Genomic DNA, 27,887 nt, shown 5'->3' on the forward strand with positions numbered 1-27,887 from the left:
GCGATCCTACGGAATCCCTTTCCTTTACTGATCAGGCCTTACCTCGGGCAGCTCCCCGCTCGGTCTGGGTCTTTCCGGACCGCAGGCGCTGGCAGCTCGCGTCATTGCCCGTCGCGGTGTCGGGGGGCTGCTCAGGCTCCCCGGAGCCTGCGGCCTCGATGTCCTTCCCCAGGTGTGCCCTGCTGTGGGCTCGGCTCCCGGCGGGGGGTCAGGCTGGTCACCGGGCGGCCGTCTGCTCTGCACTTCGTGTCCACTGCGGGCCCTCCCCTGCGGTTCTGGGGCGCGTTCCTGCCCTTGCCGCCTCGTCTGCCTCCGGTGGCTCCAAAGCCCCGAACACGTCTTTGTTCGTGCCGCTGACTGTGAAACCTCAGGGCCCCAGCGCCGATGGCGACGTCGGGGCCGAGCTCACGCGGCCTCTGGACAAGAGTGAGTGCGGGAGCCAGCGAAGGCGGCGGGCGATGTCTGCCGGGCCCTGGCGGCCCGGGGGCAGCTGTCCCTCTTCCCCTTGGTGACCCGAGTCCCCTCGAGGGTTGTCGTTGTGCCTGGCAGTTTCTGCCTCCCTCGCTGCTTTGAGAGTCCTCTGACTCTTGGGATTGTGTCTAATTCATCCTTAACGGTCCGCCCAGAGTGACCTTTTCCCCTTTGACCTCCCTCTTCTCCGACTGGTTTAGAACCTCTTGTATTGGGACGTCTTGGCTCCCTCCGCCTCCCGCCGGGTGTCCTTCTCTGTTCCTCCCCTGCCACAGAACTATCGCCTTCGAGATGGGGCAAAGGGATGAGTAGTGAAAAGCCAGAGGAGGAGTTCTTTCAGGATTCTTTGTCATTGGTCGAGGTCGTAGTGTTGGGCTGCATGGTGGGTGAAGGGAGGAACGAGACAGATTCTGATAATCTGCTGTCATACAAGACGCAGCTTGATAAAGGGGTCCACGCTAAAAGAGGGACCATAATCATCCAGGAGCCAGAGAGAAAGTAAAAGTGTAGCATCAGTGAGTGGCAGTAGGTTTTGTCACCAAAACTAATTTTGATGGATTTGACAGCGAGATCTGTAAATATTTTCGAGGGGAGTTTAGCGTTATATAGCCGCACTTTGGCTTTTGGCTGATGAAGAAGATGAGAGGTTTCCTCTGACCAAGGAGATCCAGGGGATGCCACAACTCTGCTGGGCACTAGCTTTCCAGACTGTCTTCAGGGAGTTACTCCGACCAGCAACAGTACGTCCCCTATTGTAATTTGAGAATACAAATTTCAGCCGGATGCAGTGCACACTGTAATCCCAGGGACTCCGGAGGCTGAGGCGGGAAAATCTCAAGTTTGAGACCAGCCTCAGCAACTTAGCCAGGTCCCCAGCAACTTAGTCAGGTCCCCAGCAACTTAGTGAGAACGACTCAAAATTTATAAAAGGTGGGGATGTAGATCAGTGGTAAAGCACCCTGAGTTCAATCCTCAGTACCAAATAAATAAAACTAAAAGTAAAATATGGATTATAGCATGCTTTGGGTCAAATCTTGTTTTTCAGAGCAGTATAGTATATGATGCACCTTATGTCTATGTTATTTTTATTTCTTTCTTTTCCCTTTTTTTTTTTTTTTGGAGACAGTGTTATTATGTTGCCCAGGAGGCCTCAAACTTCTGGGTTCAAGTAATCATCCTGCCTTGTTGGCTCAGTAGTCCTCTGGAGCTGGGACTTCAAGCATATACCACCAGGCCAGTGCTCAGCAAGGCCTTTCACTTTACTTGGAGTTGGGGTCTATATCGTTTTAACAACAATTTTAATAATGTAATTGTATTATTTCTGCTTATTTTTAAATTGTAAAAACATAACATTTAACATCTTAATAATTCTTATGTGTATAGTTTAGTCATGTTAAGTTCATTCACATGTGAAAATGACCTCTAGGACATTTTCATCATGTAAAATTGAAACTTAGACAACAGTTAACCCATTAAACAACAATTTCCCATTTACTGGAGGCATACAGTAATTTGTGTGAGGTAATTTTTTTTTTCCAGCTCATATATTTTTTTTATTTTAATATATATATATATTTTTTTATTGATATATATATATATATATTTTTTTTTTATTGATTGTGTGAGGTAATTTGGCTAACTTTTTTATATTCGAATATTGATACATTTCCATCTCTTTTGCTTGCTTCTTTTTTTTTTTATATTTATTTATTTTAGTTCTTGGCAGGCGAACACAACAGCTTTATTTGTATGTGGTGCTGAGGTTCGAACCCGGGCCGCACGCATGCCAGGCGAGCGCGCTACCACTTGAGCCACATCCCCAGCCCCTGCTTGCTTCTTATCTGATAAGTTGATGTACTACTTCAAGGTTCTGTTCCACATCATTTTGCCATACTTCATACTTTTGCTATTAAGTGTCTCATTTTCTCCCTCTCCCCTAAAATCAGTACTCCTCTCCCCTAAAATCAGTACTCCTTTCTGACCATTGTCTCCGACATGGACCTCTCATTCATCCTTGATTTATATAGCTGCCTACCAGGTGGCTCCACTCAGATTGCTTACTCCTTATACTAGCATGTTCAAGACCTGCTCCTTGTCCAGGTGCTAAGATAAACAACTTGGTGGATTTGATTCTTCCCATTCCTCACCTCCCATATTTTAACAGAAGGTCCAGTTGACAAGTCTTGTTGATTCTGTCTGATAAATATTGAGTCCATTCACTTCTTCTTCACTGCAGCCAACTTAAATTTCTAGCTTCTATCTTGGACTGGACCATTGAAATAACTCCTTACATGTCTCCTGGAATACCTTTGATCTCTCTATTCTATTTTCTTTTTTTGGTACTAGGATTGAACCCCCTTAACCTCTGAGCCACATCCCCAGCCCTTTTTTGTATTTTGTTTAGAACAGGGTCTCACTGAGTTGCCTAGGGCCTCACTAAGTTGCTGAGGCTGGCTTTGAACTCTCGGTTCTCCTGCCTTAAGTCTCCCATGCTGCTGGGATTATAGGTGTGTACCACCATGCCTGGCTTCTAGTCTATTTTCTGCCTGCAATCAGAATGTTCTTTTAAAAAGATTGAACCTGTTGCTTTTCTGCTAAAAAAAATTGTATTATATTTTTTCATTGTCTGTAATTTAAAAGAGTCCCCAAGTCTTAATATGGCTGGTAAGACCCTGTCTGACCTGGCCTCTCTCTCAGCTTCATTGTCTCCCACTTTCCATCCTTAAGCCATATGTATGACATGTGCCTCTGCTCCAGGTGTACGAAACATACTACTGCTTCTGCTTGAGTACCCCTGTACTGCCTTCATTTCAGAGTTAAAAACAAAAAAACAAAAACTTTTGTAGTTGTAGATGGTCATCATGCCTTTATTTTATTTGTTTATTTTTATTCTGTGCTAAGGATTGAACCCAGTGCTTCACACATGTTAGACAAGCACTCTGCCACTGAGCTCCAGTCCCAGTCAGAATTTAACTTGAGAAACAGTTGTATATAGTTATGGTGTATAATGTGATATTTTGATATGTTTGTGTCATAGAATGATCAAATCAAGCTAATTAACAAATTCTTTACACACTTTAAAAAAAGAAAAGCATAAAAGATTTATTTAGTGAAATGGAATTGACACTCTAAGAGGCATGGAGCAGACCTCTTCCAGGAGAGGAAATGGCCCACACTTATTTTTTATGTGTGGTGATGACATTTAAAATCTACTCTTAGCAATTTTGAAACATATAATAACATTTATTATAGTTTCCTGTCTGGATAATAGATTGCTAAAACTTACTCCTTCTGTGTGTCTGAAATTTTGTACCCTTTGGCCAATGTCTTCACTTTCACCTTCAACCTACCCTGCCACTCCACTCTCTACTTCTCTGGCTTGGCTTTCTTAGGTTTCATGTATAAGTGATGCATTGAGTATAATGTCCTCCAGATTCTTCCATGTTGTCTCAAATAACAATTTCATTTTTAGGGCTGAATAATGTTTGTCATATGTGTGTGTGTGTGTGTGTGTGTATTTATATATATATATATGCATTACACATATATGTTTATATAACTACATAAAGCTATATGACTATATACAACTATATATGTATATGTATATACGCACATACGTACATAAATATAAATAGTTGTATATAGTTATGTACAATGGGATGTTTTTTGTTGTTTTGTTTGTTTTATTGAGAGAGACAGAGAGAAAGAATTTTTTAATATTTATTTTTTAGTTTTCGGTGGACACAACATCTTTATTTTATTTTTATGTGGTGCTGAGGATTGAACCCAGTGCCCTGCGCATGCCAGATGAGCACGCTTGAGCCTCATCCCCAGCCCCAATGTAATGTTTTGATATGTTTGTATATATAAATATGTTCCACATATAAAATAGGTATGGGCACCTAGATTGCTTCCATAGCTTAACTGTTGCAAATAGTACTGCAGTGAACATGGAAGCACAAATATGTCTTTGCATGCTGATTTAAATTCCTTTGGATATGTATATGGATCATAACATAATACTGCATATTAATCTCAGAAAATAGATTTGCTCCATCTGTAGTTTATAGTTAGCAGAATTTTTTCATGCAATTTCATATGCTTTTTTCTAACCTTTTTTTTTTTTTTTTTGGTCACTGATTCCCTCCCCTCCCCCCAAAGAAACTGTTGCCCCCCACTAGATACAAAGAAACAGAAGCCCAGAAATACCATGATAGTTGCCTGTGATCCACTCCAGGGAGTGAGTATGTACATGTGTGTGCATGTATCTGTGGATCTTATATTTAGGTGTGGGCAAATCTAGTGGCTAGACCAGCAATTTTGAAATTCGGTTATATAAAATACAGTTCTGTTAGTAGGATGCTGTGTTCAGGCTTAATTTCAGTGAGTGTTGAGTATGTCATGACTGCATGAAAATCTGGTTGGTACTTTTCTGGGAGGTAAAAATACAGGCCACTTGGCCTGTGTTTCATGGGCAGGAAACCATCCTCACTTTTGGCCTTTCTCAGAAATGTGTAGTGTGTGACTGGGTCAATAAAATGTTTATCTCTACAGAATGATACGATAGTATTTTAACATGTATGACCTTAATACAATCTCAGTGTAATAAATTTAAAATATTTTCTCCTATCAAGTTATTGATTTAGCCAGTCATTGTGGTGCATGCCTGTAGTCCCAGCTACTCTGCAAGCTAAGGCAGAAAGATCACAGGGTCTCTTCTCTTAGTGAGACCCTGCCTCAGAATGTAAAAATAGGCCAGTGCACAGCATGCTTGTAATCCCATTGATTTGAGAGAATGAGACAGGAGAATCAGTGCCAGCCTCAGCAACTTAGTGAATCTGTGTCTCAAAATAAAAAGGTCTAGGGCTGGAGATGTGGCTCAAGTGGTAGCGCACTCACCTGGCATGCGTGCGGCCTGGGTTCGATCCTCAGCACCACATACAAACAAAGATATTGTGTTCGCCGAAAACTAAAAAAATAAATATTAAAATTCTCTCTCTCTCTTAAAAAAAAGTTTAAAATACATAAATAAATAAAAAGGTCTAAGGATGTGACTGAGTGGTAAATTGTCCCTGGGCTAAATCCCCAGTACCATTAATTAATTTTAAAAGGGCTGGGGATGTGGCTTAGTTGTGGAGTGCCCTTGGGTTCAGGGTAAATTATTTATTCATAGTGGTATGTCACCCAGACAGGTGTCTAATTCAACCTCCCTGGTGTCACAGAAATTTCTGTTACTCTTTTATTTATTTATTTATTTATTGCAGTACTGGGGATGGAACCCAGAGCTACAAGGAACTTTCACTATTGTGAGGCAACCCCTTTTAAAAATTGTTCCAGGCCCCAGGCTCAGCTAATTCAGGTGGATGGGATATGGGCTTCCCCACTGATCCTGCCTCCCCGGCCCTGGGTAATTTAGAGCCAGGTGGAATGTCAGATGGCAAAGAAGCAATGCAAGGTGGATAGTATTAAGTCTGTGGGGCTCACTTCTGGTTTTGCAGCAACAGTGATTGCTGAGTGAAGAGTGCCTAGGATAGTTACCCAAAGTGATGAATATCAAAATCTTCAGCGCCACCTCCCATTGGGACTAATCCCAGAAAATTGCTGACCCCCTGGGCCTGGAGCTAGGCAAGGTGGTGACTAAGAAATTCAGCAATCAAGGGGATCTGTGTGGAAATTGGTGAAAGTATAAGTGGAGAAGATGTCTACGTTCAGAGTATCATGTTGAAATCCATGACAATCTAGTGGAGCTTTTGATCATGGTTAATGCCTGCAAGATCACTTCAGTCAGCTTAATTGCTGCAGTCATCCCATGTTTCCCTGATGACTGGCATGATAAGGAGGACAAGAAGTGGGCTCCACTCTCAGCCAAGCTTGTCAAAAATATGCTATCTGTAGCTGGTGCAGGTCATATTATCACCATGGATCTACGTGCTTCTCAAATTTAGGGCTTTTTAAATATCCCAGTGGACAATTTGTATGCAGAGCTGGGTATCCTGAATTGAATGAGGGAGAATATCTCTGAGTGGAGGAACTGCCCTATTGTGTCACCTGATGCTGATGGAGCCAAGAGTATGACCTTGCAGACTGGTTGAATGTGGACTTTGTCTAGATTCACTAGCAACAGAAGGCCAGTGATGTGGACTGCATGGTGCTAGTCGGTGGGAATGAAGAATCCAGTGGCTATCCTTGTGGATGACATGACTGACACTTGTGGCACAGTTTGCCTTGTGGCTGACAAACTTCTCAGCTGGAGCCACCAGAGTTTGTCTTGACTCATGGAATCTTTTCTGGCCCAGTCATTTCTCGCATCACAGTGCACGTTTTGAAGCAGTAGTGATTACCAATACCATACCCCGGGAGGTCAAGGTGAAGCATTGCTCCAAATTACAGGTGATTGACATCTCTATGATTCTTGCAGAAGCCATCAGGAGAGCTCTTAATGGAGAATTCTTTCCTACTGTTCAACTATGTCTCTTTATAATAGAATAAGTTTTGAGACATTTTTATTTATTTATTTTGAGGCATTTTTAAAAGTAAAAACAAACCCCGCTCCTTGTTTTTTTCCCTTGGCATTTGATGACAAACTCGCAGAAGACCCAGCTTGTTCCGCTGTAGATTTTTACATCCCACATCATGTAAATGGGGGTTTAAATTGGAGAAAGATGGAGATCAACTGCTGGAATTTCATTTTCCTTAAATGATTTTGTGAACCTTGCAGCTTTAACTAGAGTTCAGCTGCTGCAAGATTTCATACTTCTGAGGGTGTTGAGTAAGCCAGTTTGAATGGTTAGGGATGTTGAGACTCTGCATGCGATTGCTCTTGGAGATTTTTTTTGTCAGAACAGTTAGCAATGAAGCAGCTAGTTCTCCAAGGTCTAAATTAAAAGCAAGGATCCTGGGCAACCCCAAACCTGTTCTTTGTAGCTGAGCAAGCACCCTGTAAGGCAGGGGCATGGCAGCTCAGCCTGAAAAACTGTTTGGTGGGATCCTGAGGGCGGAAGAGGATAGCAGAGTGCAGCAAATGTTTCTTTGAAGAAAGAAGCCTGATTCATCATCATCTGCTTAACCATGTAATTTGGATTCCCCTTTGTATCTATTCCTTTCTATGGCTTTGCCTTTAGCCATCTTGACCTTTTCCTGGCCAAATATCCTCTTGGGCCCAAACAATTATTGTACTATAGTCTTCAGGAACACAAACCTGCTTTGTGCTATGTAATTGTTAACATTCGTATTAGATAATTTGCTTAACCTTCCTTAGCCTACCGTGGTCATAAGTTTTAGGTGGTATTATAGTACCTTTTAAGTATTTAATTTTCATTTTCCTTCCTGGAATCTGTTTGGCTTTTCCAGGGACCTGACATTCAGTCAAAAGATTGATGTTTTTGTCTCTTGTAGAGGAAATTAATAAAGTGTCTATGTTTGTGATTTTGGGTCTGAAAAATTATTCTAATTATTAGGAAGTTCTTATGTAAATTCCATTGAAATCAGCTTCCTTTACCTCCCACTGAGTTAACTTATGCCATCTAGAACAAAATGAGAGGAATGTGTTCTTCATAAAATCATCAACTTCAAACTAAAGATCATCCCTGTTCTTTAGTCTTTTGCATAAAAGCATGATGATCTGATCCTTGCCAAATTGGTTGTCTTTTCTGCATTTATTTTAGCTGTTTACTGTTTGTTGTTGTTGTTGTTATACATGGACACAATATCTTTATTTTGTTTATTTATTTTTATGTGGTGCTGAGGATCAAACCCTGTACTTACATGTTGGAGGCAAGTGCTCTACCACTGAGCTACAACCCCAGATCCCTGTTTACTATTTAATATGCAGAATGGTTGTAAGTAAATGAAACGGCATGGTTATCTAAAAATGGCTTGACAAAAATTAGAACCTAGTTCTGAGCCCATTACACCTTGCCCATTTCCTCTGCAGTATAACAGGAATATTGCCTGATTTGACTATTATTTTTTTCTAGATATTTCATTGCATATTAACCCATAAAGAGGATCAACTAAAATCTTCAACTTCTTACGTATCATGACTTCAAGTTTCTTCTGCCATTTGATCATTTCTCTAAAATATGAAATGAATGTTGAATTTTTATGTCTTTCTTCTAGACGAAGTAAAGAAGATCTTAGATAAGTTTTATAAGAGGAAAGAAATTCAGAAACTGGGTGCTGATTATGGACTTGATGGTAAGACATATAATATCTTTATAGAGATGTAGTATTACTTTGTGTAGCTTTGTATAGCTTTCTCAGTGTTCTATGGGACCTCTTATGCCCTGAAAGTAGGAGTACAGTTGTGGTCTGGAGAAAAGCCTCTGACCATTGCTTCTTCGAGGGCAGGAGGCTGGCAAGGTTCACCTGTTGAGCCAGACCACACAGCATAGGAGCTGCCTGGGCACCTTTCCTTCCTGTTGTGCTAGTTTTTCAGCTTTAGCCTAGATCAAATTAAACCAGCTGAATTATCCACATAGTAAAAATATAGAGATACTTTGAATTTGGTGTGGTGCATTTTGTGCTTTTAAAAGGAGAAGGATGTGTAACCGATGTGATTCTGCAACTTGTATTTGGGGTAAAAAAGGGGAGTTCATAACCCACTTGAATCAAATGTATGGAAGATGATGTGTCATGAGCTTTGTAATATTTTGAACAACCAATAAAAAAAAAAAGGAGAACTGAAATGAAAACTAAGCCTTACATATTTTGATTTTGTTTTCTGCAGCTCGTCTCTTCCACCAAGCTTTCATAAGCTTTAGAAATTATATTATGCAGTCTCATTCCCTGGATGTGGACATTCACATTGTTCTGAATGACATTTGCTTCAGTGCAGGCAAGTCTTTAGAGAATTTTGAAAATTCTATTGAATGTACTTTCTGTTTATTCCATACTTCATGTTTATTTCTCTAGCAGGGCTTATTTGTTTTAGAATATGTCTTGGTAATATCCTTTGTAAATATTTCAGTGCTTGGATAGGAAGCTTTGTAATCACTTGGCTTTTACATTGGGTCCCTCAGCTAGTCATGAGAATGTCTTAGACTGGGACCTTAATCTGTCATCTTCTTTCTGCTGTGTATTAACATGGGCCACAATGGAATGAGCTCTCACACAAGATAGGATTAGTTCATAGCATATTCTACCTGTTTCTGCCGCTGGCTTATTTCTCCATCATGTCAGGATAAAGTTCTTGCTATAAAAGAAAAAACAAAAAGTAAGAACATCATTTTATTCCATATATGGAATTATATAAATACTCACATATTATTATTATTTGGTGGTGCTTTGTATTAAACTCAGGGCTTTGTGCATGCCAGGCAAGGGCTCTACCACTGAGATACATCTCCAGCCGTTTTAATTTTATTGTGAGGTAGAGTCTCACCAAGTTGCTCTGGCTGACCTTGAAATTGCAATCCTTTTGCCTCAGCCTCCCAACTATCTGGGCTTATAGGCATGTGCCACCATATTTGGCTGGTTTTACACACACACACACACACACACACACACACACACACATAAAATAAAATGGATAATATTCCATTGGGATCCATCTATCTATCTATCTATCTATGTAATATTTATATAGTTTTATATATTTATCTTTTTGTACCAGGGATTGAACTACCCAGGGACACTCAACCAGTGAGCTACGTTCCCCCACCCCTTCTTTGTTTTGAGACAGGGCCTTGCTAAGTTGCTGAGACTGGCTTTGAATTGCTAAGACTGGCTTTGAATTTGAGATCCTCCTGCCTCAGCCTCCTGAGCTGCTGAGATTATAGGCTGGCAATACCATTCTTTATTCTTGTTAAATTAAGAAAAAAGAACAGTGCTAATCTTTGCCAGTTATACTGGGATAGTAGAATGTAGTTGTTGGCAACTACTTTTCTTCTTTTTTTTCCCTAAAAATATAAGTGAAATTTGGATGAAAAAATAAGAAAAAGAAAGTTCTAGAAAAGGATAGGGTCTCCTCTTTTAGGACTTCTCTTATCTTGGCCATGCTCCCCTAACTTACCTCAATAAGAAAAAAGATTTTGCTCCTTTTGGTTGTAGATAGCAAGTAGATTGCCCATTTTTAAAAAAAAAAAAAAAACATTTTTTTTCTTAGTTATAGGTGGACACAATATCTTTATTTTATATGTACGTGGTGTTAAGTATCAAACCCAGTGCCTCACGCATGCTAGGAGAGCCCTCTACCTCTGAGCCACACCCCAGCCCCAGATTGCCTATGTTAATCTGTGTTTTATTTTCTAGCTCATGTGGATGATTTATTTCCATTTTTCTTGAGACATGCCAAACAAATATTTCCTGTGTTGGAATGTAAGGATGATCTACGTAAGATCAGTGACTTGAGATTACCACCAAACTGGTTAGTTCCTTCATTTGTGGATTTGAAATTTTCTGTTTCTAATTTGGGAAGACTATTATTGTGTGCTTTTGTATCATATGCTAGAGGGCAAATTATAAGGAGTCTGAACAGTACTGTTCATTCTGTTAGGCTATTTCCCCTTGATCCTGTTCAAGTGTGGGCTTGTATTTTCCTAGGGCAGATCTGAAGCAGCATGAGTAGGGTGTTAGCCTTGCATCTGAGCTGTGGCCTTCCTGGAGTCAGCTGAATGCCAGGGTGTTAATACTGAATTCTCTCCCCTGTGGGTGGAACAGCAGCATCTTCTAGCACTTCAAGACCCCTCAGAAGCTTTCTGCTCAGACCCTTGCTAAGCGGCACTCTTGAAGGCCCTGCCAATTCTTACCTTCAGCCAGGCTGTGGCCAAGGACCCACATGAAACCATTGCAGAGACTTCAGGGCTCCCTACTTCCTTCACCCTTTCTGCTCTCCCACATTCTGCCCTTCAGATTCTAGGTGCTTCCGCAGCTCTGCATTGACTTCTATGCTCTGTTCTGTGGGACTTTCTTACTCTGCTCGGGGTCTACCTCCCTGTGCCCTGCTTCAATCATCTCCAGTGTCCCCCCCTTTCAGGGGTTGCACCTGTTCCACACATTTGTAAACAGTTGCTGCATATATTTTGCCCAGTTTTGTATTTGCTTATAGAGACAGCACAAGTCCACTCATTACCAGGCAGCCATCAGGACCAGAAGCAGGAGGCTCAATTATTATAATAGTTTATATTGAATTCAGAGATCTGGGAATGTTTGCTTTTAGGTTCGCATATTTAGAGCTGTGGGAATGATGTGAACATATCTGTGGAGCAGATAGCAATTTAAATTTAGTAACTCTGAAAGAAAAGAGGTTTATGCAGTGGGGAAAATACCCAAGACATTAATTTGTATTGGGGGTTTTCTGTCCTCCATTTAGTTAACATTGTTCTTGGAAATCGGTAATTATTTTAATGTGCATATGAAACCAGTTACTTAGTTTTTCAAAATATCTGTGAATGTTAGGAGGATGTTTTTGTGGGGTGTTATCTATTTATTTATTTAAATTAAAAAAATTTTTTTTTCAGTTGGTATCTTTGCTAGGTTTAATAAAATTAAACTGTTTACCCATTCATGTTTTAGGTACTCAGAAGCCAGAGCCATACGGCGGAAGATAATATTCCATTCGGGCCCCACAAACAGTGGAAAAACTTACCATGCAATTCAGAAATACTTGTCAGCAAAATCTGGAGTATATTGTGGCCCCTTGAAATTACTGGCACATGAGATCTTTGAAAAGAGTAATGCTGCTGTCAGTATATCACCAAATATTTGCTCTTTTTTTCTTGTTCCATTTTCTTTTGGGGTTGAAGTTGGACAAGGGGGAAAGAAAGATGTAGTAGTTTACTAGTAACAAATTATACCTTATTTCTTTGCATCTAGGAAACTATTGATTGTAAGAGGTGCCATTATTATATGTGTAATTAAGAAAGAAAAGATGCTCAGTGTGGCAGTATATACCTGTAATCCCAGTAGCTCAAGAGGCTGAGGCAGGAGGATCTCACATTTGAGGCTAGCCTCAACAACTGAGTGAGGCCCTAAGCAATTTAAAGAGACTCTGTCTCAGAATAAAACATAAACGGGCTGGGATGTGGCTCAATGGTTAAATACCTCTGAGTTCAATCTGTGGTACCAAAAAGAAGAAAACAAAAGAAAGGAGAAGATGCTGCTAATTGAGCTCTGGCATGCTCTCAGTGCTTAATATGCATCCTGATATTAGAGATAGTAAAATGCAGAAAAGTAAACATGATAGAAGGAATGAATAAAACATTGTAGAATATTTTATGCCTAGAGAGATGTACAGAGTGGCATATAAATAACCTTGAATTCAAGCTGTCAGATCCCAGCTTGCTTCATCTATTTATTTATTTATTTGGTACTGAGGATTAAACCTAGGGACACTTAATCACTGAGCATATCCCTAGTCCTTTTTATTTTTTATTTTGATACAGGATCTCACTAAGTAGCTTAGGGCCTCACTTAGTATTGCTGAGGCTGGCCTCAAACTTTCAATTCTCCTGCCTCAGCCTCCTGAGTCACTGCAATTATAGGTTTGCACCACCACAACTGGCTGAAACTACTTGTTCAAAACTGAAAGGACTAAACCCTATAATCACTGAGACATCATTTCACTAAATGGGTCACATTTTGACTCATTATTTTATTAAAACTTTACAATGTGAAATTAACCAGTTTTGGTTAGGTAATTTGTATTTTTTTTAATAATTTGGGTACATAATTCTTCTATCCATAAATATTTGAAAACGTATTTACTCAGAACAAAAACTTTTTTTAATATAACCACAGGATATTTATCTGAAGCAGGATAAATCATTTAATATGATAGAATACTATTATTTAATATACAGTCCATATTCAGAATCTGTCAGTTGTCCAGTAGCACCCTGTCGCTCCCCTCCAGGACTCCTTTTGAGGTTTCCCACTGTTCTAAATTGTCTCTAGTTTCCATTAATCAGGGATAATTCCTTTGTCTTCCTTTGTTTTTATAACTTTTGTACTTTTAGAAGACTACGGGTCAGTTTTGTTGCAAACTGTTGCTTAGTTTGTATCTGTCTGATATTCTCTTATAATTATTATGACTCAGATCACTTAGGGGTGGTGACCAACCCTCCAAGTTTGACTGAACTTTACTCAAAGTCCTTTGTTCTGGGGAACCCCTCAGTAGTGGGCAAGCCAGTTGTTTGAGCACTCTCTTATACCACAGCATTGGTATTTCCTTCTCAAGGAAGTATATTAGGAGGTCGTTACAGTCTTAAATTTTATTTTTAGTATTCTTTATAATTTTTTTATTTTTAGGAAAAAAAATATGTATATTTTGTTGTTGTTACAGGGATTGAACCCAGGGGCACCTAACCACTGAGCCACATCCCTAGCCAGTTTTTTTGGTACCTGGGATTGAACTCAAAGGGCAGTGAACTACTGAGCCACATCCCCAGCCCTATTTTATTTTATTTAGAGACAGGATCTCGCTGAGTTGCTTAGCATCTTGATATTGCTGAGGCTGCCTTTGAACTTGTGATCCTCTTGCCTCAGCCTCCCTAGCCACTGGGATTACAGGTGTGCGCCACTGTGCCTGGCTTCCTAGCCTTTTTTTTTTTTTTTTTAATTTTGAGACAGGATTTTGCTAAGTTACTTAGGACCTTGCTAAGTTGCTGAAGCTGGCTTTTAATTCATGATTCTCCTGCCTCAGCCTACCCAGTCACTGGGATTACAGGCATGTGCCACCACACCCAGCTAATTTTTAGTATTCTTTTTTTTTTTCCATTTTTAAAATATTTATTTATTTATTTATTTATTTTTAGTTCTCGGCGGACACAACATCTTTGTATGTGGTGCTGAGGATCGAACCCGGGCCGTACGCATGCCGGGCGAGCGTGCTACCGCTTGAGCCACATCCCCAGCCCCCATTTAGTATTCTTAAGTATAGAAACAATCATGTTCATTTTAACAACTCCAATAGTACAGAAACAAAGGTAAAAAGTTAAACTGTGGGCTGGGTTTGTGGCTCAGTGATAGAGTGCTTGCCTGGCATGAGTGAGGCACTGAGTTTGATTCTCAGCATCTCATATAAATAAATAAATAAAGGTCCATCAACAACTAAATACACACACACACACACACACACACACACACATATATAAATTTCTAAAAAATGAATGTGCTTCAGTTTCTCATGTTCTTATTAAGGATTTAACTGGTTGGAGATATTTCCAGTTTTACCTAAGTTATATAAGAAAGTATCTCTTATTTCATTTTCTATAAAAAGAAAAGAAAAAGGCATTGGGAATATTTCTATTTCAGCTGTTAAATAAATTCCTTGGTAATGAAGAGAATAGACACACAAAACTACTTTTTGCTGTTGTTTTCAAGGTAGAAATACGACTGGGTTTCTTTCTGTCATTTCAGGGTGTGCCATGTGACTTGGTGACAGGTGAAGAGCGTGTGACAGTTGAAGCAGATGGGAAACAGGCTGCCCATGTTGCTTGTACTGTTGAGATGTGCAGTATCACCACACCATGTATGTAAACACCATTGAAAAACTATGACTTGGTATTTTTTATTTTAAAATATGGTTGTACTTGTGAAATATGATTTTTTTTAATTAAAAAAAATTTCTGTAGTTGAAGATGGATAGAATGCCTTTGTTTATTTTTATGTGGTACTAAGGATCGAACCCAGTGCCTCACACATGCTAGGCAAGCACTCTGCCACTGAGCTACAGCCACAGCCCTGAAATATGATTCTTGTTGTGAAAAAACATTACATATCTGGAAAAAGAATAGTACAACAAATGCTACCTGCCACTAGTAATAAATATAAATATTGTCATGCTTACTTATAGAAGTTAGTTCCCTTTTTTCTTTTATGTATGTTTGGGGGTTTTTGCATTTTATTTTATTTGGTATTAGGGATTGAACTCAGGGACACTTTACTGCTGCGCTATCCCCAATGCTTTTTATTTTGAGATATATCTTGCTAAGTTGCCGAGGTTGCCTTGGACTTAGGATCCTCTTGCCTCAGCCTCCTGAGTACCTGGGATTACAGGCATGCGCCATCATACCCAGTCCCACCCTTTTTTTTCCGGGTGAGTGGGGGTGTAACCTTTGATTGAACTCAGGGACACTTAACCATTAAGCCAACATCCCCATCCCTTTTTCGTATTTTATTTAGAGACAGCGTCTTGCTGAGTTGCGTAGGGCCTTGCTAAATTGTTGGGGCTGGCCTGGAATGTGAGATCCTCCTGCCTCAAGCCCAGGCTGCTGGGATTACAGGTGTGCACCATTGAACCCAGCAATGTGGTGTTTTTTTTTTTTTTGTTGTTGTTGTTTTTGTTTTAGTTGTCAAATGGGCACAGTAAGTTTTTTTAATGTGGTGCTGAGGATTGAACCCACTGCCTCACATGTGCTAGGCAAGTGCTCTGCCACTGAGCCACAACCTCAGCCATGGTGGTTCTTTTTAGGCAGATTCTCAAGGCAGTCTCTGAGGTTGGTGAAAATAAGGTAAATGGAACTGCTTACTACAGAGAATGGTGTCTTCCAGTGGTTAAGAGTATGATCTTCAAAGCGAGATGACCTAAGTTTGAATTTCACTTACTGTCTAACTTTGGGCAAGTACTTAACTTCTCTGGGCCTCAGTTTACTCTTTTGTCTAATGGAGATAATGGAAGTACTTAACTTCCTAGAGTTGTTTTGAGAATTAAATGAGATACAATTATAAAATCCTTGGTACAAGCCAGCCCAAGAGACCCATAATGAAGGATGATGGTGATGTTGGTAGTGATGAAAGCTTGAATTTTGATGTTGGATTTGTTTATAATACTATTTAAGTAATTGTATTGCTCATGATAACTTTTTCATTTTAAGATGAAGTGGCTGTAATTGATGAAATTCAGATGATTCGAGATCCAGCCAGAGGATGGGCCTGGACCAGAGCACTTCTAGGTTGGTGGTCTTAGTGCATCAAGCCTGGGCTTTATGACATCTGCACTATTTGTATATCTGCTTGTCATTGCCAAGTAGTCTATTAGATCCCCTTTTTCTGACAAAAGTCTTCTATAAAAGTCAGTGAAGTGTGAGTTTTTGATTTTTGAAATACTATTTCAATAATGGGAAATCTACTTTTACTATTACAAAATAGGTATAGCTGTGTAATTAAAGTCAAAATGTTTAAGTCTCTTGGCTGGGGATGTAGCTCAGTGGAGGAGCGCTTGCCTAATATGCACAGAGCCCTGGGTTCAATTTGCAGTACCCCAAGGCAAAAAAAAAAAAAAAAAAAGTTCAAGTCTTACCACATTTACACAATCACTATTAATATTTTGTGCCATTTCTTTTTCTTATGTATGTGGTATTTTCAGAACATTTAATTTTGTTTCTTTCTCTTTTTCAGTTCTGTTATTTCATGGCCATTTTTTCATATTGTTAATGTAACTGCATCTCCTCCATTGAAGAGCTGTACCAGAATTTGTTCTTTAAAGTTGAACTTTTTTTTTTTTTTGGTACCAGGGATTGAATCTAAAGGCATTTTAACCACTGAGTCACATCCCCAGGCCATTTTATTTTTTGAGACAGGGTTTTGCTAAGTTGTTTATGGACTTGGTAAGTTGCTGAGCATGGCTTTGAATTTGTAATTCCCTGTTTTAGCTTCCAGGTCACTGGGATTACTGATGTGCATCACAAGATGGCAGAGTTGGAACATTTTTCCCTATTATTGATAATGCTGAAGTAAAAATCTTGTGGCCGTGGCTTTTTATTTTTTATTTATTCATTTAGGGTAGGGTCCTGGTAATATGGAATTCTTGATGTCCTTGGATGTGAATGATTATTCTACTACTTGATTTTGGAGTAAATTTTTGATCAGCATGTTGTAGGGCAGGTATTTTCAAATTTAAAAACAAATAACTGAACTCTTTCTTCAAATAATACTGATGCATTAGGCCTATAATAAAACAGGTGGAAATGGATCTGGCCAGGGGTAAGCAACTTGGACTTTCTTTTGCCCTCCAGCTCCTAACCTCTGTGATTCCATGGAGCCTAATTTGAAAAACACAAGTGTAAGACTAATGTTGAGCCCTAAGCGTCAGGATGCCACGTTCCAGTCCTGGCTGACTTCACCCTGATAGACTTGAAACCTTGGCCAGAGCAGTTTTAGAACTTTGAGATTTAGAAAAACAGGGATGATCTTAGCCCATTAGAAGGCAGTGGTGGTTTGACATTTGCATCAAAGAGACATTGCTGAAAACTTTGATACACTTGTAAAATAATAGGTAAGCTAATAAAGGTAAAGTATTTTTGTTTTGAGAATGTTATATACTTAATTATAAGTCTTTTTAAAAAAATCCCAATTGTGCATTTACAGGACTGTGTGCTGAAGAAATCCATTTATGTGGAGAATCTGCTGCTATCGATCTGGTCACTGAGCTTATGTATACAACTGGGGAGGAAGTGGAGGTACTACATTATATATTTCATTTTCAGCTGGCAAAGCAAATAGCTAAGAGTAGCTATACAGTGGCTTTAGACCCTAGGCAGTGGCAAAATTAGAACCTAACTAAAAAGAAAACTTCTTCTTTTTTTTTTTTAATAGTTGACTAGCTCATATATTTGGTTGAACCTCATGATGTGAAGTGTGAAGTTCCGACAGAGTAACAAGTGCATCCTGAGTCTTCCAAGAATAAGAGGCATTCTTTTTTTTTTTTCCCCCCAATGCTGGAGATCAAACCCAAGGCCTGGGTGATTCTTCATCTTCACAAAATTCTTTGGGATTTGAGCATATCAGTTTAGAATAAGTAAATTAGGACTTTTGTATCCCTTTTGCAAATTCCTAGAGTAGGAAGTAACTGGTTCCTTCTAACTCCTACTTTTCTTTTTCTTTACCTGAGTTTTATAATAAGATGAAGAAATATTTTTAATTGGCCATTGTTTTAGTTTTATGCTCAATTTCAGGGAGACATTCTGGAAAGTAGTGGAAGAAATTCTGGATTCCATTCTAAGTGTTGCTGTTTTTACCTTTGCATTTGGAGGCAGATCATAGTTAGAATTGGAAAAAGCTCTGACTCAGTCTTTTATTGGGCTCTATTTTACTCATTCATGAAATGGAAATAACAATTAATTCTTCTGAAGTTGCCATGTTTCCATGAAAATAATATATGTGAAAGTGCTTTGAAAATGTATGGAACACTGTATGATATTCTATTAATTTAGAAATGCCAATGAGAACTGATGGTAACACTTATAATGTTGAAGTGAATCCTTTCCTGTTTCCCTTGAAAAACGTTGGTACTTATCAGTTTTTAGCTACTGTTGATTGCTTGGCAAGTTTTTAATTTATTAGTCAGAGGAAGTTGTGTTGGTTAATGTTATTTTACCACTACATGTCTTTATTGTAGGTTCGAAACTATAAGAGGCTTACCCCCATTTCTGTGCTGGATCATGCATTGGAATCTTTAGACAACCTTCGGCCTGGGGACTGTGTTGTCTGTTTTAGCAAGAATGATATTTATTCTGTGAGTCGGCAGATTGAAATTCGAGGATTGGAATCAGCTGTTATATATGGCAGTCTCCCACCTGGTAATTATTGGCTTTTGTTGTGATAGGATATGAAATTTTTTATTTTTGCCAAATATGTTAAAATATGTATAGAAAACATAGTAAAAAAATTGAAATAAGCCTTTTGGTTTATTGGTAATTTTTTATAGATCATATGGAATAAATATTTTTTCTAGTTAACCTGGTGGGAAGTAGGAGTATTTTAATTACTTATAGCTCTTAAAATTTGCTGCTCTTATCATAGACTATATTTTAAATGGTGAGTTTATGATTTTTTTACAAAATGTCTTAAAATATGGACCCAGTAATTCCCTTCAAATTATTGTCCTGAAATCTAGTAAGAATCCTCAGAATAAGATTAGTATGCTGGGGAAGTGCGTTGCTGCATGAGGGGCAACTTAAAGGAATGGAGGTAAAGGATAGTGACTCTTTGAGGATATAAAGAAAGAAATTTTGAAATGATAAAAATTTTATTCATAAAAATAGAGCAGGGCAAGGGTTTCTAAGCATGCTTAGTATGATGTAGTAAGGCTGGACAGTGCTGATCTAACTGTTCCTGTTGCAGGAACCAAACTTGCTCAAGCAAAAAAGTTTAATGATCCCAGTGATCCGTGCAAAATCCTGGTTGCTACAGATGCAATTGGCATGGGACTTAATTTGTAAGTAATTTGTTTTTAATAAGCATCGATATTCAGTGAATTAGATGGCAGTGTTTGTTTTTGTTTTCAATTAAAAGAAATTTTTTTGTAGTTGTAGATGGACAGATGCCTTTATTTGTTTATTTTTATGTGGTGCTAAGAATTGAACCCAGTGCCTTACACATGCTGGGCAAGCTCTGTGCCACTGAGCTACAGCCCCAGCCCCTGTTTTCAATTTTTGAATTGGGATGAATGACCAAACACTTCACTTTAGAAGAATGGCCATTACAGTATAGATTTGAGTTTTATTTTGCTTATATATATTGAAGGGATAAAAAGAAAATATTATATAGTACTAGGACTTTGGTGTGCTGCCCCTTACTCTGCTAACCTGTCATTACCTCACTTTATTTTCAGTTTCTTGGCTAGCAGGTATCCAAGTGCCTATTCTGAATATGGGGCTGGCCATTCTCTCTAGTGATAACAATGTTAAGCCACAATATTCCATCGTAGGTAATGAAGGCACCTATATACCTTTAAGAATACAAAAAGTATTAATAGTTCTTAATAGCAGCTCTTTTTTTTCTTTTTCTTTTTTATTTTTGAGATGGGATCTCACTGTGTTGCCCAGACTGGCCTTAAACTCTTCTTGGGCTTTAGCAATCCTCTGGTCCCAGCCTCCTGAGTAGCTGGGACTACAGGTACATACCACTACACCTGGTATAGCTAACTTTTTAAAGCAGTATGAGAACACCTTGGGTTATTTATAAGAAAGTCATTCTCTGGGCTGGGGTTGTGGCTCAGAGGTAGAGTTATTATTGAAAAAAAGAAAGGAAGAAGCCAGGCACCTTGGCGTACACCTTTAATCCCAGCAGCTCTGGAAGTTGAGACAGGAAGATTGCGAGTTTAAAGCCAGCCTCAGGAATGGTGAGGCACTATGCAACTCAGTGAGACCCTGTCTCTAAATAAAATACAAAATAAGGCTGGGGATGCGGCTCAGTGGTTGAGTGTCCCTGAGTTCAATTCCCGGTACCCCCATCTCCCAAAGAAAGGAAGAAAAAGAATTACCAACAAACTTTTTTTTTTTTTTTTTTTGAGAGAGTGAGAGAGGGGGGAGAGAGAGAGAGAATTTTTAATATTTATTTTTTAGTTCTCGGCGGACACAACATCTTTGTTGGTATGTGGTGCTGAGGATCGAACCCGGGTCGCACGCACGCCAGGCGAGCGCGCTACCACTTGAGCCACATCCCCAGCCCCAACTTTTTTTTTTTTTTTTAAATATTTTTCGTTATAAATGGAGATGATACCTGATTTTGTTTATTATTATGTGGTGCTAGGGACTGAACCCAGTGCCTCACACATGCTAGGCAGTTGCTCTACTACTGAGCTACAACCCCAACCCCATCAACAAACTTTTTTCCTTGTTTATTTATTTTTATTAATAAAAATTTCACTTTGTATGTGGTACTGGTGATTGAACCCAGGGCTGCTCTACCACCAACCTACACCCTCAGTCCTTTTTATTTTTCATTTGGAGACTGGTCTCACTAAGTTGCCCATGCTGGCCTCAAACTTGTGACTCAGTCTCCTGAGTAGCTGGGATTACTAGTGTGCTCCATCACATCTGTCTTCTTTTTTTAAATGGCAGCAAAATGGCAAATAGGCCTTAATTAGAATCAAGTAACAGAGGCTTGTTTATGCATTCTGTGGGATCACTTTCATTTCTATTTCAGGAGCATAAGGAGAATCATTTTTTACTCTCTTATAAAGCCCAGTATCAATGAGAAGGGAGAGAAAGAACTAGAACCAATCACCACCTCCCAAGCCTTGCAGATTGCCGGCAGAGCTGGTAGATTCAGCTCACAGTACAAAGAAGGAGAGGTTACAACGATGAATCGCGAGGACCTCGGTTTATTAAAGGAAATTTTGAATAGGCCAGTGGATCCCATAAGGGTAAGGTATAACACATGAATTACTGCTTCTGTGGGGAGTTAAGTCATATCTTCCCTCTCCCACATCCATACTCCTGCCTGGAAGCAGAAATAAGCAAAAGAAAATTTTGTGCCTTTGAAACCTCATCAAGAAAGCCCCCTTGGGGCTGGGGTTGTAGCTCAATGGTAGAGTGCTCGCCTTGCGTGGGGAAGGCACTGGGTTCGATCCATAGCACCACGTAAAAATAAATAAAATAAAGGTATTGTCCATCTACAACTAAAAAAAAAAAAGAAAGAAAGCCCTCCTTTATTTTTTTGAAGAGACATAGAGACCCCTTGTTCAGAGAATGGTATGCAAGTGAAAGATACAGATTGAACAAGTTTAGTTGACCTGATTTTCCTTTAGTTCTTCCTAGAAATATAGCAGCAGGTGGGGGGAGAGGGGCAAAGTTGCTTCAGGTGACATTATCTATGTCAATGAACTGAAAAATCACCAGAAGTTTGATTCTAGAAGTATGGATCAGTAACAGCTCTGAGCATCACAACTTCAAGCCAGAAAAGACAGTGTTAAATTTTGGTCAACGTAGTTATTGAATCAGAAGTGTACACATTTTAAACAAATTAACTTTTAAAAATTAGTTTAATGTTGCCTGGAAAAATTCACTTACATGTGGCTCATTTAATTTGTCAGTAACACTAGATAAAGGGAACATATGTGAGATAATGCAAGACAAAAATTCCTGGAGGAAAGCAGTGGTTGAAACCACTTCTATAGTTTTTGCAGTGGAGTGTGGTTAGGTTCATAGGGGCTCCCACTGCAGCTGAAGTTTGACACACCCTCATTTCCCTCTGGGTTACCTTATTTCTTATATTCAGACTCTTCTTCCCTCCCTCAGGACCCATCTGTCTTCCTTCCTTTCTATTTTCTTTCTGTCTTTGCTTTCTTTATCCCTTATATTTACCTTGGGCATTTCTTAATGCTGCAATATATTGTTAAAGAGATAACTGGCCTCCTGTTTAGAAACTTTCTCTTGGTATGTGTGTGTATCATTTTTATTGCCCTGGTTAAATCAACTGGGTTTTTCTCTTTTACTTTTATTTAGTGGAGAGAATTGAGACCTGGAAAATTTTTATCCAGTAAAGCATTTTGGTACTCCATCAGCTCATAATAGGTTTTAGGAAAATGACTAAAATAAAAGCACAAGACTGTTTCCTTAATGAGAATTATCTGTTATTTTTATTAAATTATCTCATCAACTTTTCTAATTGGTAATAAGTAGTAAAATGATGATGATTTTTTTTGTTTTGTTTTCTGTTTTACTCAAATTCTTGTCATTTAACTCCTTTGGTGAGAGATAAGCCTGAATGTAGGACTTTAATTTGAAATAATTTAAGCAAATTTATCCTTTCAAAAAAACCCCAAACAATCAGCTCACGTTTATTTTATTTTTTTACTTTTCCTAAAGGCAGCAGGTCTTCATCCAACTGCTGAACAGATTGAAATGTTTGCTTACCACCTCCCTGATACAACACTTTCCAATCTCATTGTAAGTAGAAACTTTGAAGTCTCATCTAAAAATGGTGGTATGCTAGAGAGTTACTGGTCCACTTCAAGGGTCTGGGTGGATAGTCTGCCTTTGTAAAGTTGCTCTCCATGTAACTTATCTTGTAGACGAAGACTTTCTTTCAAAATCCTCTGGGAGTTTCTTGAGGAATGTTCTCTCTGAGTTTCAGGTTGGGAGGCTGTGGGGGAGATCTCTTAGCTTCGGGAGGCAGTGAATAAAGCAGTTCTTTCTGGAAGTCTCTTGTGGATTAAAGACATTGTCTTCTGTAGACTTTATTCCTGCCCATTGATGCAGTCCAGTAACTTCATATATTTTTCCTCCCCCAGGATATTTTTGTAGACTTCTCACAAGTTGATGGGCAGTATTTTGTCTGCAATATGGATGATTTTAAGTTTTCTGCAGAGTTAATCCAGCATATCCCATTAAGTCTCCGAGTGAGATACGTGTTCTGCACAGCCCCTATCAATAAGAAGCAGCCCTTTGTGTGCTCCTCATTGTTACAGGTGAGCCTTCATCTCTGCTATTTTGGCTTGTTTAAGGTGGACACCTTTTTTTCCAAATAATTGTTTGTTATTTGAAATTAAACATTTGGGAGAGTACCATATAATAAAGAGACTTTCTAAAAACTCTAATATTCTTGACTCTTTTTCTCACAGATAATTTTTTTCCCCCAGTATTGGGGATTGAACCCAGGGGGTGCTCTACAGCAAAGCTACATCCTTAGCTCTTTTTATTTATTTACTTCATATTTTGAGACAAGTTCTCACTAAGTTGCCCAGGATGACATCAAACTTGTCATCCTCCTGCCTCAGCCTTCCAAAATGCTGAGATTACAGGTGGGCACCACTATGCCTGGCTTTACAGATAATTTTTGAGGGAGGTAGAAACCTTGTCTTACATTTGGGCTTATATGGTAGCCACTGTGAAGAAGCTAAAACAAAGACTGGGGTTGTATCTCAGTGGCAGAGTGCTTGCCTCGAATGCGTGAGGCACTGGGTTTGATCTTTAGCACCACATAAAAATAAACAAAATAAAGATGTTGTGTCCATCTACAATTAAAAAAAAATTAAAAAGAGGCTAAAATAAAGATGATTTAAAAATATATTTTGAGGGAAGGCACTTTGCCTGATGGCAAACCTTTTCCTTATTGTTGTGGGGTAACTATTTCAAAGGGAGAGGGATTGCAGTAGTGGCAACAATATTCAGTTTTCTTAACTGTAAGGCACTGTGCTGGGTGGTTGTCTTGTGTGAGTATGGGGCCTAGGTTCCAGCCCCCTTCCTTTTAACCCGTTTGTGTAGGGATGTGAATCTGTGACTTCTGAGGAGCACAGGACTTTGTGGGAAAGGGCAGCGAGGGCAGGGGAACCCTACAGAGGCCTCTTCTTCCTCTGAAGACTCATTGTTGCCAACTCCTCTAGAGGCCTTTGTATTCTGTGCACTAGCTCTTTTAACCAAATCTATTTCTAAATATAAATATGTGTGTGGGGGGGTTTCTTTTTCTTTTGGTACCAGAGATTGAACCTAGGGGCACTTAACCACTGAGCCACATCCCCAGCCCTTTTTAGTATTTTATTTAGAAACAGGGTCTACTGAGTTCCTTAGGGTCTCACTAAGTTGCTGAGGCTGGCTTTGAACTCTAGGTCCTCCTGCCTCAGTCTCCCAAGCCACTGAGATTATAGGCGTGTGTTACCGTGCCTGGGTGTAAATTTATATTTTAAATTATAAAATGCATAAATACTTTCTTTTAGTATAACTTTAAAACATTGCAGGTGGATAAATTTGGCCACCTCCCCACTCTCGGTTCTCTGAAATGATTGCTGTGATGAGTTTGTGTGCATCTCTGCAGACCTTTTCCGTGGCGTCTGCCTGCATGCATGTGCACATAGGAATTCTAGTTTTGTCCTGTGGATGTGTTTCCCATAGATGTTATCATAGCAAGTTATTCTGCAAATGTTATCATAGCAAGTTATTCTGCCTTTTTTCCTTAACAATATGTCTTAGAGGTCTTCCATGTCTGGGTTTACCTAGAAAATATTTTTCCTGGAGCTGGCATTTGGGGGAAAGTTAGTACAAGGTCAGAGGTTAGAGAACAGTCTGAGACTGTGGAAGCTGACCTGTGGAGCTGGCATCAGCCTCATTTGCACTATCTCTTAAGCTCTTCTAACCAAGCAGGAGCTCTTTGCTAAGGAGTAAGGAATCTTTGGAGCTGTACAGTCAAACATACACACATATGTTTTCTGTTTAAAGATTACCCTGAAATCTAGAAGTTTTCCCTTTGCTCTTGATCTCCACCATCACTGAAGTATAAAGAGCTCAGTCCCATGATGGCCTCCCATGCCACTCAGGACAGTGGTTTTGAAACTGTTCTCCCCAGAGCTCCTTTAGGGCTGGCTGCAAGTGGAAGTATCTCAGTGGACAGGCTGCTCTCCCTGCCCTCTCCACTCAGCCCCTGAACTTGGACTTCTACTAGTTTTTGTGGCCAGAGTTCTTAAGGGCACTGCATTTATAAAGAGAGCCTGAGAACTCCTGCTTGTTGTGTCCTAACAGGTTAGCATGGTCACATTTCCATTCATCATGGCTGTCTGACTTGGCATTTATTAAAATTGGCAGAATGCACCAGACTAAATTTAACAAAATTAGAGTATTCTTTAGCCAAAGGAACCTAAAATGGCTCTGCCTCTCTGAAGTATTGGCCTTGCTTAGGTTAAGCATTGAGAGATAATTTGCCTTAATTAGGAAATGAATTATTTGAAATCAGTTTTGACTTGAAGCCAAAGAGTTTAAACTCTTTTTTTTTTTTTTCTTGTACCAAGGATTGAATCCAGAGTTGCTTAACCACTGAGCCACATCCCCAGCCCCTTTAATTTTTTATTTTGAGATAGGGTTTCTTCTGAGTTGCTTAGGGCCTCACTAAGTTACTGAGGCTGGCCTTGAATTTGTGATCTTCCTGCCTCAGCCTCCCAAGCTGCTGGGATTTCAGGTGTGCACCACTGCACCAAGCCCCTTTTTATTACTTTAAATGCAGACATTATTGCTCTAACTTTGGAAAAAGGTGAAAGTCATCTTTTTTTTTTTTTTCTTAAAAATTTAATTTTTTTATTTAAAGAACTAAGGGTTTTTTTTTTGTTTGTTTGTTTCTTTTGTGTGTGTGTTTTTAAAAATGTAAAAAAGCCAGGGCTGGGGATATAGCTCAGTTGGTAGAGTGCTTGCCTTGTATGCACAAGGCCCTGGGTTCAATCCCCAGTACCACCAAAAAAAAAGTAAAAAAGTATCAAGGAGCAAAGAAACCAGCCTGTCTACTGAAACACAACCACAGGTAATATTTTGTTGTGCTTTTTTCTAATTATAGACTTAAGGGAATTCTAATTCTTTTACCAAACTCTTCCTCAGTTTGCCAGGCAGTATAGCAGGAATGAGCCTTTGACCTTTGCGTGGTTACGCCGATACATCAAATGGCCTCTACAACCACCTAAGAACATTAAAGACCTCATGGATCTTGAGGCTGTCCATGACGTCTTGGATCTTTACCTGTGGCTAAGGTACTAATTTTCTCCTTTATGTGCTCTTGTTTCTAAGTAATAGGGCAAATCAAAGGTTTTATGAATGGTGGGGGGTTTTTTATTTGTTTGTTTTTTGTTTCAAACTCAGCACATATTTACAAGAAGCTCTATATTATGTTTATTGTCAGTAAAAGCATTTGAGCCTGGCCTATATTTCTTCCAAAAAAAGTCTTCAGGAGTTTTTGTGGTATCATTGAGACAGCCAAGTGAGAAGATCCACTACACCCTTGCTACTCAAAAGAGTGGTCCTTGGATCACAAGTGTTGGTATCACCTGGGAGCTTTAGAAATAAAGAATCTCAGGGCCATCCCAGACTTAATCACCTTACTGCAATTTAACACTATTAACACAATCTTCAGTTGGTTCACTTGTAGATTTTTGACATTTGAGAATCCCTGCTCTAGAGGGCTCGGCTTCTCAAAGGAGGGGTATGTATCCCTAGGGGAGCATATAAGGATCACTTGAGATAGCATACCAACCCACTTTCATCATGACATATTCCTCAGGTATGTTGGGGAAGAAGTAGAAGTTGAATAAAGATACTGGACAGTTTGCAAAAAGAAAACATTTGGAATTAACGTTGGTGTGCCACTTGAGAGATTAGTCCAGAGCTGTTGCTATAATATATCGTGTCCTTTTCCCAGCTACCGATTCATGGACATGTTTCCAGATACCAGCCTTGTGCGAGACCTGCAGAAGGAGCTGGATGGTGTTATCCAGGACGGTGTTCACAACATCACCAAACTGATTAAAATTTCCGAGACACGTAAGCTGTTGCATCTGGAAAGCTCATTAGCAGAGAGCCAGTCACGTTTGTCAGGAACCTTGAAGAGCCAAGCTAGAAGGGCACGTGGCACCAAAACTGCAGGGAGTAAAGCTGCTGAGCCACTTGGCACCAGCGCTGGGGAGCTGTCCCTCGCTTCCAGATTGGTGCAGCAAGGACTCCTCACTCCAGACATGTTGAAGCAGCTTGAAAAGGAGTGGATGACACAACAGACTGAACATGGCCAAGAGAGAACAGAGTCTGGGACTTACTCAAAAGGGACAAGAAGAAAGAAGAAGGAACACAATTCTGATTAGTTTTTGTTTTTATAATTTTGCAAATAAAAATCTATTTTAAGTCCAGTTTGTTTGAATGAGCATTTGCTGCTTGCTGTAGCATTGTGGCTATCTTGTACTGAGTTTTTGGGCAAAGAAAAATGAACTCAGTGTTTAAAAAATACTG

General features: G+C 39.4%; 1 protein-coding gene and 1 pseudogene across 2 annotated transcripts; both read left to right on the top strand.

Annotated features, from left to right (window-relative positions):
* Window positions 1–84: 84 nt before the first annotated feature.
* Window positions 85–27,787, top strand: SUPV3L1 (Suv3 like RNA helicase). The gene is made up of 15 exons (XM_081268138.1): window positions 85–426; window positions 8,590–8,667; window positions 9,200–9,307; window positions 10,723–10,837; window positions 11,986–12,154; window positions 14,830–14,941; window positions 16,287–16,364; window positions 17,779–17,870; window positions 18,809–18,989; window positions 19,534–19,627; window positions 21,340–21,559; window positions 23,004–23,084; window positions 23,429–23,605; window positions 26,493–26,641; window positions 27,307–27,787. The coding sequence occupies exons 1-15, from the start codon at window positions 159–161 to the stop codon at window positions 27,740–27,742; spliced, it is 2,358 nt and encodes a 785-aa protein (XP_081124264.1). The 5' UTR covers window positions 85–158; the 3' UTR covers window positions 27,743–27,787.
* LOC308634043 (ribose-phosphate pyrophosphokinase 1-like) lies at window positions 776–6,960 on the top strand (annotated as a pseudogene). Its single transcript has 3 exons — window positions 776–969; window positions 5,809–5,878; window positions 6,066–6,960. The product of its transcript is annotated as a ribose-phosphate pyrophosphokinase 1-like (transcript).
* Window positions 27,788–27,887: the final 100 nt, after the last annotated feature.

Source organism: Spermophilus citellus (genome assembly GCF_964194105.1).
Source record: "Spermophilus citellus genome assembly, chromosome: 15".
NCBI lineage: Eukaryota > Metazoa > Chordata > Mammalia > Rodentia > Sciuridae > Spermophilus > Spermophilus citellus.

Coding starts and splice junctions, on each gene's coding strand:
- SUPV3L1 (XM_081268138.1), top strand. CDS start 159: ATGTCCTTCCCCAGGTGTGCCCTGCTGTGGGCTCGGCTCCCGGCGGGG. Junction 19,628..21,339: donor ATTGGCATGGGACTTAATTT/GTAAGTAATTTG, acceptor TTTCTATTTCAG/GAGCATAAGGAGAATCATTT. Junction 26,642..27,306: donor GATCTTTACCTGTGGCTAAG/GTACTAATTTTC, acceptor TCCTTTTCCCAG/CTACCGATTCATGGACATGT.